At 50.3% G+C, this 14,865-nt stretch overlaps 1 protein-coding gene across 1 annotated transcript in view; it reads right to left on the bottom strand.

Moving 5' to 3' along the window:
- GPAM (glycerol-3-phosphate acyltransferase, mitochondrial) overlaps positions 1-14,865 on the bottom strand; it is a 29,067-nt gene that overhangs the window by 5,111 nt on the left and 9,091 nt on the right. Inside the window, exons 6-20 of the mRNA XM_061552987.1 lie at positions 13,217-13,316; positions 11,018-11,154; positions 10,396-10,492; positions 8,941-9,153; positions 8,443-8,556; positions 7,756-7,835; positions 7,243-7,358; positions 6,213-6,283; positions 5,109-5,409; positions 3,450-3,598; positions 2,726-2,803; positions 2,161-2,304; positions 1,397-1,517; positions 513-581; positions 316-374 (exon numbers count right to left, since the gene is read on the bottom strand). Coding sequence (XP_061408971.1) covers positions 316-374; positions 513-581; positions 1,397-1,517; positions 2,161-2,304; positions 2,726-2,803; positions 3,450-3,598; positions 5,109-5,409; positions 6,213-6,283; positions 7,243-7,358; positions 7,756-7,835; positions 8,443-8,556; positions 8,941-9,153; positions 10,396-10,492; positions 11,018-11,154; positions 13,217-13,316 — 1,849 coding nt within the window. The remainder of the gene's footprint in view (positions 1-315; positions 375-512; positions 582-1,396; positions 1,518-2,160; positions 2,305-2,725; positions 2,804-3,449; positions 3,599-5,108; positions 5,410-6,212; positions 6,284-7,242; positions 7,359-7,755; positions 7,836-8,442; positions 8,557-8,940; positions 9,154-10,395; positions 10,493-11,017; positions 11,155-13,216; positions 13,317-14,865) is intronic.

Raw genomic sequence — 14,865 nt, 5'->3', positions numbered from 1 at the left:
TTACGACGACAGTGATTTCCGGGAACGCGTTCTAACGTCTTTACGTCACAATAAGGAGGCCCCGATGTAACACTGGATTGCGATATAGGCCGTAGATGTATGCACAGGGGTCGGCAACCTGCGGCTCTTTCAGGACTGCTTCGTGACGTTATTTATTAGTGATCACCGTCTCGTATTCACACCTGCGTTGTGGCTCTTGAAATAAGAGTTTTTTTGACCGAATTCGAAAAAAATTGCTTTTTTTGATATTTTTGGTTGCCAACTCCTCCCGTGCCCCGTGTATGTAGGCACACAATATAATCAAGAAGCACTTACTCCGATCTCCTTGAACGTGGTCACGGCATTCCTTGCCAAACTCATGGTTGCGCTCTCATCTGAAACGCAACGACATGAGGTGGGGGAAGGGAGAGGGGGAGAGGTGGGGAAGGGCGTTACGCGAGTCGGGGACGCACACTCACAGTGAACGGGAATCCTCGCCGACAACAAAACCGTGCCGAGGGACGGAGACTCACCGAACCCAGCCACGTGCCGCTCGGTGCGGTCCAGGAGGTGGCGGTGAGCCTTCTTCATGAGCTCGCTCTCTGGCGAACACACGGAACGGAAGAGGAGCCAAATAAATATTTTGTTGGTGGGCTGTTAGGCCTGCATGTGTGTGCATGTGTTTTATTACGGGGCTTTGTGACATCGGGGTGAAAGGCGCTACAGAAGTGTAAATTATTATCGGCATCGGCAGCCGTCGTGAGAGATATCGTCAGCGGAGGAAAAAAAATGTGGCAATCTCTCACTCGACTACGTAAGATCTGGGCACTTGGTAAATTGTTGCAAATGAACAGCTGGACGACGAATGCAGTGTTTTGAACAGGGAGATCCCCCGGCGGCAGAGAGTGTGCGGATCGCAAGAGACCCCAAGTGGTGGCGAGAGACGTTTCCCAAACGCACGACTGGTGCTCCCCCCCCACAGCGAGGTGCCAATCCCTTCGTGCCCCCCTTCACTGGAGCAAACTCCCACTGCACATAAAACAAATCATCTTCACCTCGCCCGCTTCTGTCCCCCCCCCCCCTTACGCCAACCCCTCTATTCTCCCTTGCCCATCCTACTGCGACTCTCTGCCCGCTAGCTAGGACCAGGCCTACCCCCTCCTTAACCACTTCCAGTTGTCCTCCTGTTACCATAACTACAACACCAATTTTAATTCCCCCACTCTTTATTCTAACCACTATCTTCACGTACGATGTTATAATTATTGTAAAGTGCCTTGGACTAAGGCGTCACAGAAATCTATATGACAGCAAGTTGTATTTGTTGATGATGATGATGATGATGGATGGAATGGACTGGTGCCGATGATGACGATGGTCAAATCAGCACAGTGAGGGATTTTGAAGACAACAGTACCGGGTAGGGGCTCTGTCAGGCCGTGCAGGAAAATGGCTACTGAGCTGTAGGCCTCGATGACAGGGCCAAGGATGCGCTGCAAGAAAATCATCCAGTCGAGGGTCTCCGAAGGCACCAGAAGCTGCAAAGACAAAGATTCCCCATTTAGCCTACATTGGCTGTTGGGGCAAGTGCTTTGAACGAGCACCTATTAAGGCCACCATGGTGGTACGAGGAGGTGGTGTGGCCAGAACTATGCCCGGCCTCAGTTTGTCTTCGCAGTGCCCATATTTACACACTGCATTTGGTACTCAATTAAGACAGTCAATCTAGCGGAGACTCGGGACCAGTTCACATTTGTCAGCGATGTTAGCCGAGGCCGGGAGTCGAAACCTGATGCTGCGTTGCTACGGGAAGGGGAGAGCAACTTAGAGACAGACAATACAACAGTGTACAGAGCGTGTGGTTCTATGCCCAATTCTGGGAAACCTTCAATACAGACACGTGCGTAATGGTCAACAAGCGCATTGAGCACAGTGCTGCCAATTAACACGATTTATAATTCCATTCTGTTCACGTGACAAACCTTACTAATTGGCTGTGTCGGGTGGTGGCGGGTTTAACGACACATTTATATATTTACTCGATCTAACCCCCCCCCAAAAAAAACCTCGATTATGGAAGGGAGTACTTGGCTGAAACAAAATTCAACTTAAGTACAGTAGCCAAACAATAATTTAGAACCACTGCTGTAGGAGGGTGCTGCGTTGGCAACATTCTTGCACCTTGATTTGGCGGCCGCACATGGCGCCCTCCTCGCCGTTGCCGTCGCTGCCCTGGTCGCTCCACGGCGCCAGCGTGGGCGACATGGGTCCCGACGCACGGTGGCACCGCTTCGTCTGCTTGCCTGCCACCTCGTCCTCGTCGTCCTGCGATGGCGCCGATCCCGCCGGGGCACGCACGCGCACGCACATGTTGGCACACAACTAAGATCCCCCATTGGCTTTAACAGATCTTTTAGGGCAAGTGCTGTGAGCGAAGGCCACCTATGAAGGCTGTAAAATTGTACTGAAATTATATCTCAAAATTAATCCTTGAAGTATTTTTAATAAAGGTTTTAAACAGAACTTTAATTGTCCCGAACCAACTTACTGGTGTTGTCTTTGATTTCTTTTCCGATAAGCTTTTGAAATTTACTTTGTAGGTGTAGTTTTAAAGTTCTGAGTTGGCTATGATATAGTCTTTGTGGCAGCTCCTCCCGCAGCACAGTAGCCCACGCATGGGGTTCACGGGTAGCGGAGGGGTTTGTTGGAGCGCGGGTCCAGCGAAGAGGAGCTGGGCAGGACCCACCTCGGTACACGTGAACTTCCCGCGGTCAATAAACTTCTGAACGGTCTCGAAGCAAGTCTGCTCCAGACTGTGGCAGGGCTGGAAAAGATGAGAAATGCCATTAAAAATTATTAATACAAATGTTCACCTTCCGCTAACTTCACCAACCACAAGCAACTTTCCTTCAAAACCTCCACCATCACCTTTTCAACCATCAAATCTTCACAACTGAAATCCACCACCTGTACAACCTCCACTACCTTCACAAATCCCATCACGACGTTCACTGCCACAACCAAATCCACGACATTTCACCACCACAGATGCTTTTACGACCTACGTCACCTTCAGAAATTGCAAAACCACGTTTTAAACAATATCCACCACCTTCATCACCGCCTCTAATAACTCTACCAGAGACAAAGATCCTCCGTATAGCCTCAACAAACTGTTGGGGCAAGTGCTGTTAGCCAGCACTACGCCTAACCGCCTTTGTATCCGTAGTGGCGATGTTGTTAAGCACCACACCAGGCTCAGTCGACCTAGGGGAGGCCCAGGACCGGTTCAGATAATCGTCACTGGTGTTGGCCGTGAGCGGGAGTCGAACTCGGGTCGTCAGGCTCGTAGCGCAGCACGCTAACCGCTACACTACCGCTCCCCACCAACACCGTCCCCCATATGCCACCGATCCCGATACGCCGCCGCCGCTCCCCATACACCGCCGCCACCACTACGATCATCCTACCGGCAAGAGGTTGAGCTCGAGCAGCAGCAGCGAGGCGAGCTGCGTGGTCTTGAGCAGCAGGGCGCCGTGGTCCACGCTCACCTCGCTCGGCGCGTGGCCCATTGCCACGTCCGCCAGCCTCAGCTGGGCCGCGGCGTTCATAGCGCACGCTGCACGCAAACACAACAATCCCCCCCCCCGCAACCACACGTATAGCCTCGGCAAAACGATAGGAAAACGTGTTTTTAGCGAGGACCTATCGTATGTATGTTGAACTTCTTTCGCATCGTACGTAGACAGCTGCGGTGGCAAAGGATAGCACGGAGTACAAGAGGATGGTGTGGTCAGCACCACGCCCGACCACTTTCGTCTCCCCCAGTGCTGATGTTTGAGACACTGCACCAAGTACTAATTGATGGCCGAGTTGACCTACAGAAGGCTCTGGACTGGTGCAGATACCACCATCGATGTTAGCTGTGGCCAGGATTGGAACTTGTGACGTCAGGTTCGTGGCGCAGTGCACCGACCACCCACGCTACCGCACGTGCACTCACGCACACGCCCCCCTGCCATCTTAAAGTGGGGGGAGGGGGCAGTTGTTGCACGGGGGGGGGGGAGCCCTGGATCAAGTAACTTAAAGAGATGGTGGGGGGGGGGGGGGCACCTTTCTGGGTGGCACTACGTCGAGGAGCAAGGCCTCTGGAGCCCCCTCCCCCGCTGAGCAGTGTCTGTGTGGCTCCGACTCGCCATCAGGCGTGATGATGAATTGGGGCGCTGAGGCCATCTCTCTCACCTGCGCTCCGAGTGAGCAGCTAACCGGGCGGGTGGGATGGGGGGCAAGGTGGGGCAGGGTAGCGGGACAATAAGGCCGATTGGATTTGTTCTGTTTTGTTGCTTTACTCTCACATTTAAGGGATGGCGGGAGGGGGCGCTTCCATTGTTATCTGGTCATCTTTCTTCGTGTAAAGGACTATTGTATAGGAGCTGTTCATGCATTTGCGAACAGTAATGTCTCACTAAAAACATGACGATCGTCTCTTCATGCTGATGAGTTCGTTCCGCCGTTCACCGCCAAGCTGGAGTTTAAGTAGCAGACCAGCTGGCGGTGCAACATTTGGGAACGGTTCAACCCCGATTGGCTACCCGAATTCGTGCAATCAAACCGAGAAACTCGGCGGTGCAAGCTCACTCTGACACCGCCCACACGCCACACCCCGCCACCACAAGCCACTCACTACTTAACCTCCCATAAACGTCAAACGCTGTTTGCGCACGAGTGCAGCGCTCGTACACAAGCCCAAGCTTGCGAACATGGTGTCCCCGTTTGTCCTCGTGTGTCCCGCCGTGGTGGCGAGATGTTAACTACCTCGCCCGGTATACAGGAGGTCGTGGGTTTGATCCTGACCCCGACGCCAGTTTATTTGGCGTTTGCATATTCTCCCCGTGGTCGCGTGGATTGTTCTCCGGGTCCTCGGGTTTTACGCTCCACGTTTAGACTTAACATGCGTTTAGAGTATTCTGCTGCGATAAAGTACCACGTAACAATCCACTTCGTGGGGCTATCATTTGTGGCCAGGTCGTTTCTGGAAAAAAAGCTACATAGCTCAGTGGGGCCTTACCTGGTAAAATAAAACATCGTTTATAGTTGAGTTTAGTCCCCCGTGTGCATGGGATCCGTACCTACGACGGCCTCCGGGCCGAAGACGGGCAGCAGCCCGCTGGCGTAGTAGGACATCTCGAAGACGGCGGGCACGTGCGTCAGCGGGCGGACGGGCAGCGCGGCCCTGTCGGCGTCATCGCGCTCAGTGCCGCCGGCGCCGGCGCCCGGCTCGCTTGCCCTCATGACGCCGTCGCTCAGCAGGCCCAGGGCGTGCGTCACCGCGTCCTCCGAGCGGCCCGAGAAGCCGATGTCGTAGTGGCGCGATAGGACGAGCTCCTTTAGCCAGGAGAAGTCCTCCACCAGGCAGGCCTGGCTCACGCCCTGAGAGGCATCCCGGGAGACAAAGGCGGCCGATTAGGATGTTGGCCACCCACCCTCGTCGTGTGCGTGCCAGCCTTCATTGGTTTGTGTGAAAAAAAAACATGTCACGCTTTCTTCCAACGTACGTTTGTCTTTGGAAGCCGATGGCAAATAGCCCTAAAGCATTGGACGAACCACTATAGCACTGCTGCCACGGTTGAATGCATAAATACATGGACTATTTATTAGGCATTATTCATCTATCTTTGGGTGGAAATACATTTATGCAAATTTTCCGTTCAAGAAATTAAGTGTTTGTAATATAATTGAAATAACATTTATTAATGAATTAATAGTCAGCCATGATCACTCCACTGCTGGACAAAGGCCTCTCATGCTTGCTGACCTGCCCACTGGACATCTGTAAAAGACAGCTTCATGGCTCATCGGATTCCTCCTTCAGTCAAATTAAAGATTCTGATGCACCTCGCTTTGCTTCGTCTTCAGTGGACATCCTCTTGGGTGCATCCCAACCCTCGTTTGCCTGCCACTCTGCCCTTAGTCTCGGCCGCCAGAGCCATATCACGTGTCCTGCCCAAGCCCACTAGGTTAAAAAAAACATCATTGGAATGTCATTTTCACCTGCATGTGTAATCCATGCATTCCCCCCTCTCTCCATGTAATGCCAAGGATGCATCTTCACACATTTCTTAGCAAACCTCCGTTCCAATTTTTTTCCATTAATGACCACGTTTTAATTTTTTAAATGGTTCATAACAACAATACACACGCAACGTTGACAGGACCAGCAAATGTTTGCTCACCTGCCTGTGCTTGTACAGGAGCAGGCACGCCACGATGTTCGTGGACATGATGGCGGAGCATCGCACAGCAGCTGAGAAGGAACACACGATTTCACACGAGCAAGGACACGGGGTTAACGTTAATTCTTGTGACGAGCTTCTGCCCAACCTCGCAAGCTGGTAAGCAGATTCAAGGCAATCACGACCGGCTTACACACAAAACTGGAGCAGTTTGTTGGCTAATAAGGCTCGGTAAAACTTGGGCAAGCTCTGCCGGAGTACTTGTTTTGAGAGTACGGTCCAAACTAGAGCCGTCACAATGTTTTTCCTCCCGGAGAACCGACATTTCATTTTTTTCCTCCCAAGTACAGTACCGCAAAGTGATTGCATGGCCGGAGAGACTTGCGAGCAACCAGAATGAAGTCCCTTTGCCAACACAATTCCATTACGCTTTGAATTTATAGAGCATCCACATGCAACCAGATCTGTTTCACGCTTTTGAAGAGGCACCTCGAGAGACGATTAGCAGGGGGTAAAACGAGAGAGGGCCCTTCACCCTGTAACGAACACCAACATAACTCGATTCCGAGTGCTGTTACGAGTCACACCGTCTACAATTCAGGCAGACGAATTAGGCTCGTGCATCAACTCTTTTGTGTTGTTTGGGATTCACACTTCTTTTAAACCCGTGTGACCACATGGGCCAGAATGCACCTTGATCTCCGCCACATCTCGGAAGATAAGCCAGTTTGGGAGCCTGGATTAGTGCTTTGACAGACGACCACCAGGACACAGAAACAGGCGTTGTAGGCTGCTGCTGCAGGGCAACCTTCGCAGCAGAGGGCAGTGCAGCAGAATCCATTGTCGTACTATACTGAGCGGCAATGTCGCAATGGCTCCCCGCTTTCACCAACAGTTTATGAAATGCGCAGCACGACTCATTACGGCGTCACGGAGGCTCTCGTGCGGCGGTAAGCGTTGGATTAACAACAACATGGATTTGCGCGCGTGTACGTGCGCGTTCCTCGCAAGCGTGCGGGATCCCACTCACTGTAGAGGGCGTGGCTCGCCAGGTTGGCGACGTTCGCTCTGTGCACGGCGTTGACGTCCGGAGCGGGGCGTCGGGGAGGCGACGTGGAAAACGGTGAAGCGCGCATGCCCGAGGAACTGCGTCCAACAAGGAGAGAGAGCAAAAACGAAACACAGCGGAGGTTGCAATGTACGTTCAAAAACTACCCGCAAATTACTTGTTTGGGTTCATACAGAGCAACTAACCCCCCCCCCCCCGCTGGCAGACTAATTGCCGCAGGTCACTCGCAATTGAGACTCTATCCTGGTCTTTTGAGAATTCACACCTGGTTAAACCTAAAAGAACTTGAAAACTGAAGTATGGTTATGAAGTCTAATTTACGTACGTTTCACATTATCAGTGCTTTTTGTTTTCTCCGTTCTACCCCTGATAACAGAGTTGACTGTCCAACGTGGTGCCTCGTAAAAGAGCCACATGGTAATCTGGCCAGTGAGCAATACTTCCATGACTACAGCTTAGGTAAATAAACTGCACCTGTTGTTGAGGATGGATGGCAGCAGCTTGTGAGGCCGAGATGCAGCGATATCGATCGAGTTGATCGTCTGCATGTACTCCTAGAGGAAAAACACAAAACAATGCATCAATCCAGCGGTACAATTAGATTATCAATGATACTATAGATGTAGAAAACCTTTGTATTGTTTGTTTACCCAGGAAAGCCACAGTGAGTCTCATGACTCTCATTCAGAAGGGTCCTCCCAAATTATGCTCAGTTGGGAGCGATAAATGTTGTGGAGATTCCAACGTAGTAAATCTGCGGGAAGAGTTTCCAATTTGGCAAAATTCGGACCCTTGACGCTGTTACACAATGGCCGACTCTCTTACGAGTGACATCAAGGGATCTTATACGTCCGCTGCGAAGCATACGGCGATTAGCAAGTATTAATTTGGGCGGCCGATGGATTCCAACGCTGAACCTCTGATTATAATGATAACGACAAATATAATGAAATGCCATTACGTGTTACGGAGGCTTCCATTGGTTACCCGTGACCTTATAAAACAATTTTTAGTGTGGCATGAGTAGCACACGTACCGTTAAGGAATCACACGCAATTCCAAACGTCACATAGTGATCCTGGGACGTGGTTAGTGAGACTCGCTCACCCCAACACCGGTGCCACTGTTGGATTACCGCCGAGCACCGCAAGGGCCGCACACCTTGAGCGAGTAGGGCTGCGCAAAGTCCACGCGCACGTAGCCGTAGTTCTTCCACAGCATGCGCAGGGCTCCACCCAAGATGCCCAGCAAGCTCTCGCTCTTCTTGGGCTGGCCCTGAGGGCACGGAAACAACAACAACAAAACACACGTCAAACACCACCGTCGCGCTCTGGTTCTGTGCAGCTGAGTGTAAAGCCGTGGCTATGCACGTGGTCTGCATTCCAGCACTGTGGATGCGAGCGTTCGATTCCCGCTCACGGCCAACACCGTGAACCGGTCCTGAGCATCCCCTATGTCGTCTCAGCCTCAAATGAGTATGTGGCACGGTGCGTAAACGTCGCCAGTCGGGAGACAAAGGCGGCCAGGCGTGGTGCTGGCCACCCACCCACCCCCCTTGTGTGCCACAACGGCCTTCGTTGGTGCTCGCTAACGGCACTTGCCCCGAGTCCGTTAAAGGCTACACGGTGGTGGGGGGGTGGGGAACTTTGTTTTTTGTACCAGCTGCTCGCGGTTGAAGTTTCCCTCGAGGGCGCGGTCGTAGGCGATGCCGACGGGGACGACGAGCGCGTCCGGCACGGCGCCCTCGTTCACCGCGTCCACCAGCACGGAGAGTAGCCCGGAGCGCGCCGTGCCCGCCCGGCCACTGCGCGACCTCGTGCCCTCCACAAACACCTCCAGCCACTGGCCCTGCCGCACCAGCTCCTCCACGTACTGGGGACACGACCGGCGTCAGAATCGTCAGAATCGGAATATACATTTCGGCAACTGGAGGAATCCGGAAGAACCGTGAAGGTCTTTTTTCACAAAACGTCCAATCGGTGTGGGCAAGAATGTAACAACAACTTATACAAATCTCTCTCGTCTATATAGCCTCTTGTTACAGCAGCCCTTTTGCCCACTTCAGCAATTGTTTCTTGCTGTGGTTGTCCCACCTGATGACAGACGCTTGTGTTGCGCCCGAAACGTCGTGATTTAATTTATTTTATACCTACGTGACTTTACCGAAAGAACCAAAGAGTATAACTCATACAAACACGGTTGGATGGAGTGCAAAGTATAGGAAAGGTAAGCAAATCACTAACAAAAATATACAAATAAAAGGAATTACTAGGTTAAGTCCACTGAGGTATTCGCTTCGTTTTTAGAAGTGACCTGAGCACAAATGATAGCTCCTCGAATCAGCTTTACACGTGGAAATTTTCGTAGCCAATTCATCTAAATAATCGAAACTATGACCCGAACGTCCGGGTGAACGGACGGACAAATGCACACGGGGCGGAACAACATGACGTTGTGAGGTCACGTTAGCCGCACGGTCGCTGCCGCTTAAAGCTGTGATGAACGAGAAGTGGTCAAGGTGGCGCAGAAGTCGGGCCACTGAGCTAGCGGCATAGAGATCCTGGGGTTTGAATCGATGCATTCGCCTGTGATTGAGCTGGGTTCTCAAGCTTTGTGAACAGATTATATCAGCCTTGTCATCAATGATTACACACCAAAAACACATTTACATCATCGCATTTCAATGGGTTCTTAACGTAATGGAGGTAAATTCCACCTCATGTGAAGAGCCACACTACTCACCGTAGTAGGGCAGGCAGAAATGCGGCGCCTCGTATTGTGTGTACAAGAAATCACACGAACGAGCCGGAGATAGTTCTGCGATATCCGCTTCTGCGGCCGCTCTGCGATATCCGCTTCTGCGGCCACTCTCTAACACGAAGGGTTCCCGTGGTTCTGGGCGAGTACATGGAATTTTTTTTGTTGCAATTTGCAGAAACATGTCTTAATTGTGGAAAAAGTCAAATAAACAAATCAACAAAACTAACAAAACTGAAACAAGTCGGGCAAAACACAAAGCTGTACACCGACGTATTCGAGAATCCGTTGCCGTACTGCCACAAGGGATTTCTGCAGTGAGATTGATTCCTGTGGCCTTCAGGAGAGAGGACGTACCGTGTGCAGGAGGGAACGGTAGAGGAGGTCTTTGCGGCCGGCCTCTTCATCCATCCTCCTCTTGATGAAAAACCCGCCCAGGTTTCGGATGAGACGCCTGAGACAGAAGGACCGCCGCACAACGTGATTGAGCACGTGGTGCAACCGGATTTCGGAAGCCCCAATGAAACCAGCGTGTCTTGTTTTTAATGTCAGAAGTTTGCGCAGCACAATCATTATCAACAGCCACGGTTGGATCCATTGCTGGATGAAGGCTGCCCTAATCCCCTTGCCATCTCTCGCAGTGCTTCGACGCCACAGTCTATCTCGCTGCCACACACGAGTTCATGTCATTGCTTCATCTCCATGGTGAAATTCCTCAGGGAGAGTACCCTCCTGTGGCTGCCATCCCTTTATTGATCTCGACCACCGGCCATCATCCCTTCTGGTGACATTGTCGTACGCCTGCACCCCACCCAACCCGACCCAAAATAATTATTTATACTGGAGGAATCTGAAGAGCTTTGAAGCTATTTTTCAGCTCACCCACTCCACCGACCCCACGCCACCCATCGTACCCTACCTACCCACCCCCACCCACCCCACTGTACCCTATCCCACCCACCGCACCCACCCCACCCACCCGACGATGGGCAGGTTGAGGTTGTCTCCGGACACGATGTAGGGTGCCTGCAGGTCGTGGCAGAAGAGGATGAAGGTGAGGAGTAGGTAGTCCACGTGAGACTTGTGCACGGGTAGGAAGACCAGAGGCACACGTCCCTGTTTAACAAACACAAGAGACAAATAACCTATTATTTTGAATTATTCTTTACAGCCAATTTTTTGTATTTTGGGCAAACCATCTTGAAATCTGTCGTTTTTGGTATTTTATTGTCTCTAACTCGTAAAAAGTGTTCCGGATTAAGTGTTTTAACCTAAACATTCGTTTTGCTTTCTGGCAACACCCGATGAGTCCAGCTTTGAGGGGTTTTACTTCATTTTGGTTTTGTTTCCGAAAGATAACAAAAGTGGTTTCCTGCGCAAAATGAATATTGACCAACACTTCTGTTGAAGCCTAGTGGTGGAAATTCCACATTACTATGGTGGGGGACAGTCTATCCACAAGGCACACCACTGTTTATTTATTACAAAATGGTACCGACTTTATTTACCCCTCCCCCCCTCAGTGGAAATTGAGCCACACCGATTTATAACAGTAGGTGTACACAACTGTGATTCAGCACTATAGAGGCAAGAGTTGGTGGATATCACGGACTGTTATAACTACCAAACATGCATGGGGGATGCAATGTGGTGATAAAATAGCAGTACGGAAAACGTGGGTTCAGGAACATCTGGAGTATTATCTCCTCGTTTGTGTCGCGAGTTTTCGCTCAGTAATCGAGTCTCCTTCTGTACAAAGCAATACATTCCTTCAAATAGAGCTAATCCCAGCATGCTGTTGCGAGACCATACTGAAACAGCATCTGCATTGTCAGCGAGGCTTTCCTGGATCAATTATTTCGTGACTTTTGCTTTGGCTTATATTTTTTCCTGAGCCTCGCTTTGCAGCCTTATTCATGAAGCTATTCTGGAGAGTTAATTTAGTTCATATCCATTTATAGTTATGACTAAAGACACCATCATTATCAGCAAAATCTGAGATGAACATCATTTCCATCCACAATGGTGAATTCAGCTCGTGGTCAGCTGCGAGATGGATCGTTGTACCTCTGCATCGCGAGGGATGGCGACCGCAAGTGAATAGATCATGGCTTATGATAATAATAATCATCATTATTATTATTTCATAACAAGCTTAAATCAACAAACGCACAAACACACACAAAGCCAGCACTATCTTGTGCTGGAGCTTGTACGATTGTTTATATTCCGAGGGAGAAAAAAAACACCCATCAAAGTTTCACATTTCGTCCAGTCATCGTGACGTGCCCGTAATACGGCCACAACAAGAACCCCCAGCCACCTTAGCAGGCATGTAAGTCCGTGGGAGCGTACCGTCCTCAGGTGCATATATAGTCAGGAACAGTCGGAACAACTCCAGGGTGGCTTCCTCTCATTGGCACCTCGCGCTAGGGAGTCAGTTAGTCACGTTTGTGTGTTCATGCGGAGGTTGAGGAGTGAACCAGGAGGGATTCAGGAATAAAGTTTCAACTTTATTTTTGTTTAACCAGGTGACAACTCAATTGACCAGGATAGTCTCATTTACAAGGGTGAAATGAGGCATTCGTTTGCGAGTAGCGAGCGATTATTGCTATGTATAGACCCAATTGGGTAATTTGCAGGTAATATTTGGCTGCTAAAAATGTCCACATAAGCCACTTCACCGGGCTATCATTTGTGGCCAGGTCGTTTCTGAAAGAGCGCTGTACAGCTCAGTGGGCCATACCTGGTAAAATAAAAACGTGATATTTTTAGTTGTCGATATTTGCCAAATTTGGGAGCCCGGAGCAGCTTGGTGAATATCTGAAATGCTGTCGAACGAACAACCCAAGTGGGCAGTGGCGTTTACGAGGTGGCCCACGGTTTGAGATTGGTGACCGGCGTTGCTCTGCGGGCCATTTCTTAATTGTCCATTCACGGAGGAGACATCCGCGTCTACCGTGCAACGTTCCGACGCATTTCAATGTCGACCACTGTTTGCGGGGTAAAATGAAACTGGGAGGTTCTTTTGTGGCGTCGGGGGATTAAGTGTTTGTGAGAGACGTTGGCATTCCCCCAGGCTACTCTCTCCGCTGCGCCGCGGGATACAAAACTGAGAGGGGTGAAAGGAGGCATTGGCAAGCGAGCGAGCGCGGCGACAGAACGAGTGAGCGGTTACCTCGGCAGCCGCCTGGCGCACCATCTCCAGCTGGCCGCGGTGCACCAGCACGCTGCGGAAGAAGCTGTTGAAGAGTCGGAGGAGCACCCAGCCGGCGAGCCTGCAGGCGCAAGTTGTTCACACGCGAGAAGTCATCGCATCACCCCATCCACAGGGCGGGACGCTTCACCCATCTGCTTAGTTCAACATCAGCGAATATAAAAGACCCCGGCTGCCCACGATCATTGAGACTATCAGATTCGTTTAATGCGTTCTTTGTAATTGCGGACACTCTTCTAGATGCGCAGACAATAGCCTGTTTGTACTCTGACGTTGGGTCGTGGGGTAGAGTAGGGGTGAAGCAGTTCGTGCACCAAGCTATGAAACTGGCGATCTGGGTTTGATACTTGGTTGCTGTTAACATCAGTTCCCTCTGGACCTGTCCTTTTACCAAACTGTGCTGTTCACAGCAAGCTGAAGTAGTGTCAAACAACATTCATGGCCGAGAGGGTGTAGAGACCTTCATCTAACGACGGTGGTTTGTCAAAAGGGCTGTGGTTTAGGATGGTGAGCTTGTATTGATAGACCCTGCCCCACATGAACTGGATGCCAAGGTTGTAATTAAACAAATAATCGAGAGGCTGAAGTTCAAACTAAGCAAGGCCATAACAGTTGACCTATTGACATTCCAACAAACAGAAGGGTAAATAAATGTTTTTTAGAAACTGGCAGTGCTTTGGTGGCTCAGAGGGCCAATGTGATATCAGAAGACTGAGCTGGCAATGCTGTGATCCTGGGTTCAAATACAGCCGGCCCCCCATGATTAAGTTGAGTGTGGTTAGCCGACGGTCTCTGTCACCAGCGACTGCACAAAACGACCACCAGATTAAATGTGGGCTCCGGAATTAAAATGGAACAACGTCTGAAAAGTGTGCAAAGTAGTATGGAGAGATGCATGCTGGTGGGAGGGGTGGTGAACCACTGCTTTCAGAGTCGAGGGGTTAACCCAACAACAGCCATCAGCCCTTGGTCACAAAAGCAAAGTTTGTGGGGAATAATAGCCATTTTCTATACTTTTTAGGCATAAGCAATTACGAAAAAACACTACCCATGAACAAAAATTGTATAACATAGTGATAATTAATCAAACTTTGAAGGGCATTAATAATAATAATAATAGTACAATTTGTAACGCGCGCAAATTTGCAGACGTAGTGGCCGCAACTCAGAGGCGCGGAGCCAAGCTCAGAGTCGCTCAAAAGCATGATTGTAGAGGTGAGTTTTTAAGTGTCTCTTGGTGTGGATAAAGGCCTACTAAAACTAATTCCGAGAGTTGTGTGACATCATCTTCTGGGACATTTCGTTGACACAATGTCATGCACTGGTAACTGTTTAATGACAAAAATAGCACAATTGGAATATATTTGGGAGAAAAAAAATCCTAAAAGTTTTAATACAATTTGTAGAAACTGGATATTCCACAAACCACTTCATCATCGTCATGCTAGCGATTGCCCCGCATCGCTAGAGAGTCTCAAATTTACATCTAAAGTCATGAAACTGTCACTGTATAAAAGCAGGGGGGGAGGGGGAGGCATGGGTCATAGCCCAGAGTGCCTGTAGGTGCCTCAGCTTCTCATCGCGTGCCTCATTCCAATCTCGGCAGTGAA

Source organism: Lethenteron reissneri, chromosome 17, assembly GCF_015708825.2.
Source record: "Lethenteron reissneri isolate LAM-NWPU_2019-01 chromosome 17, ASM1570882v1, whole genome shotgun sequence".
Classification (NCBI taxonomy): Eukaryota; Metazoa; Chordata; class Hyperoartia; order Petromyzontiformes; family Petromyzontidae; genus Lethenteron; species Lethenteron reissneri.
Note: the sequence above shows the minus strand (reverse complement) of the source record. Positions and strands in the feature narration are given on the sequence as shown.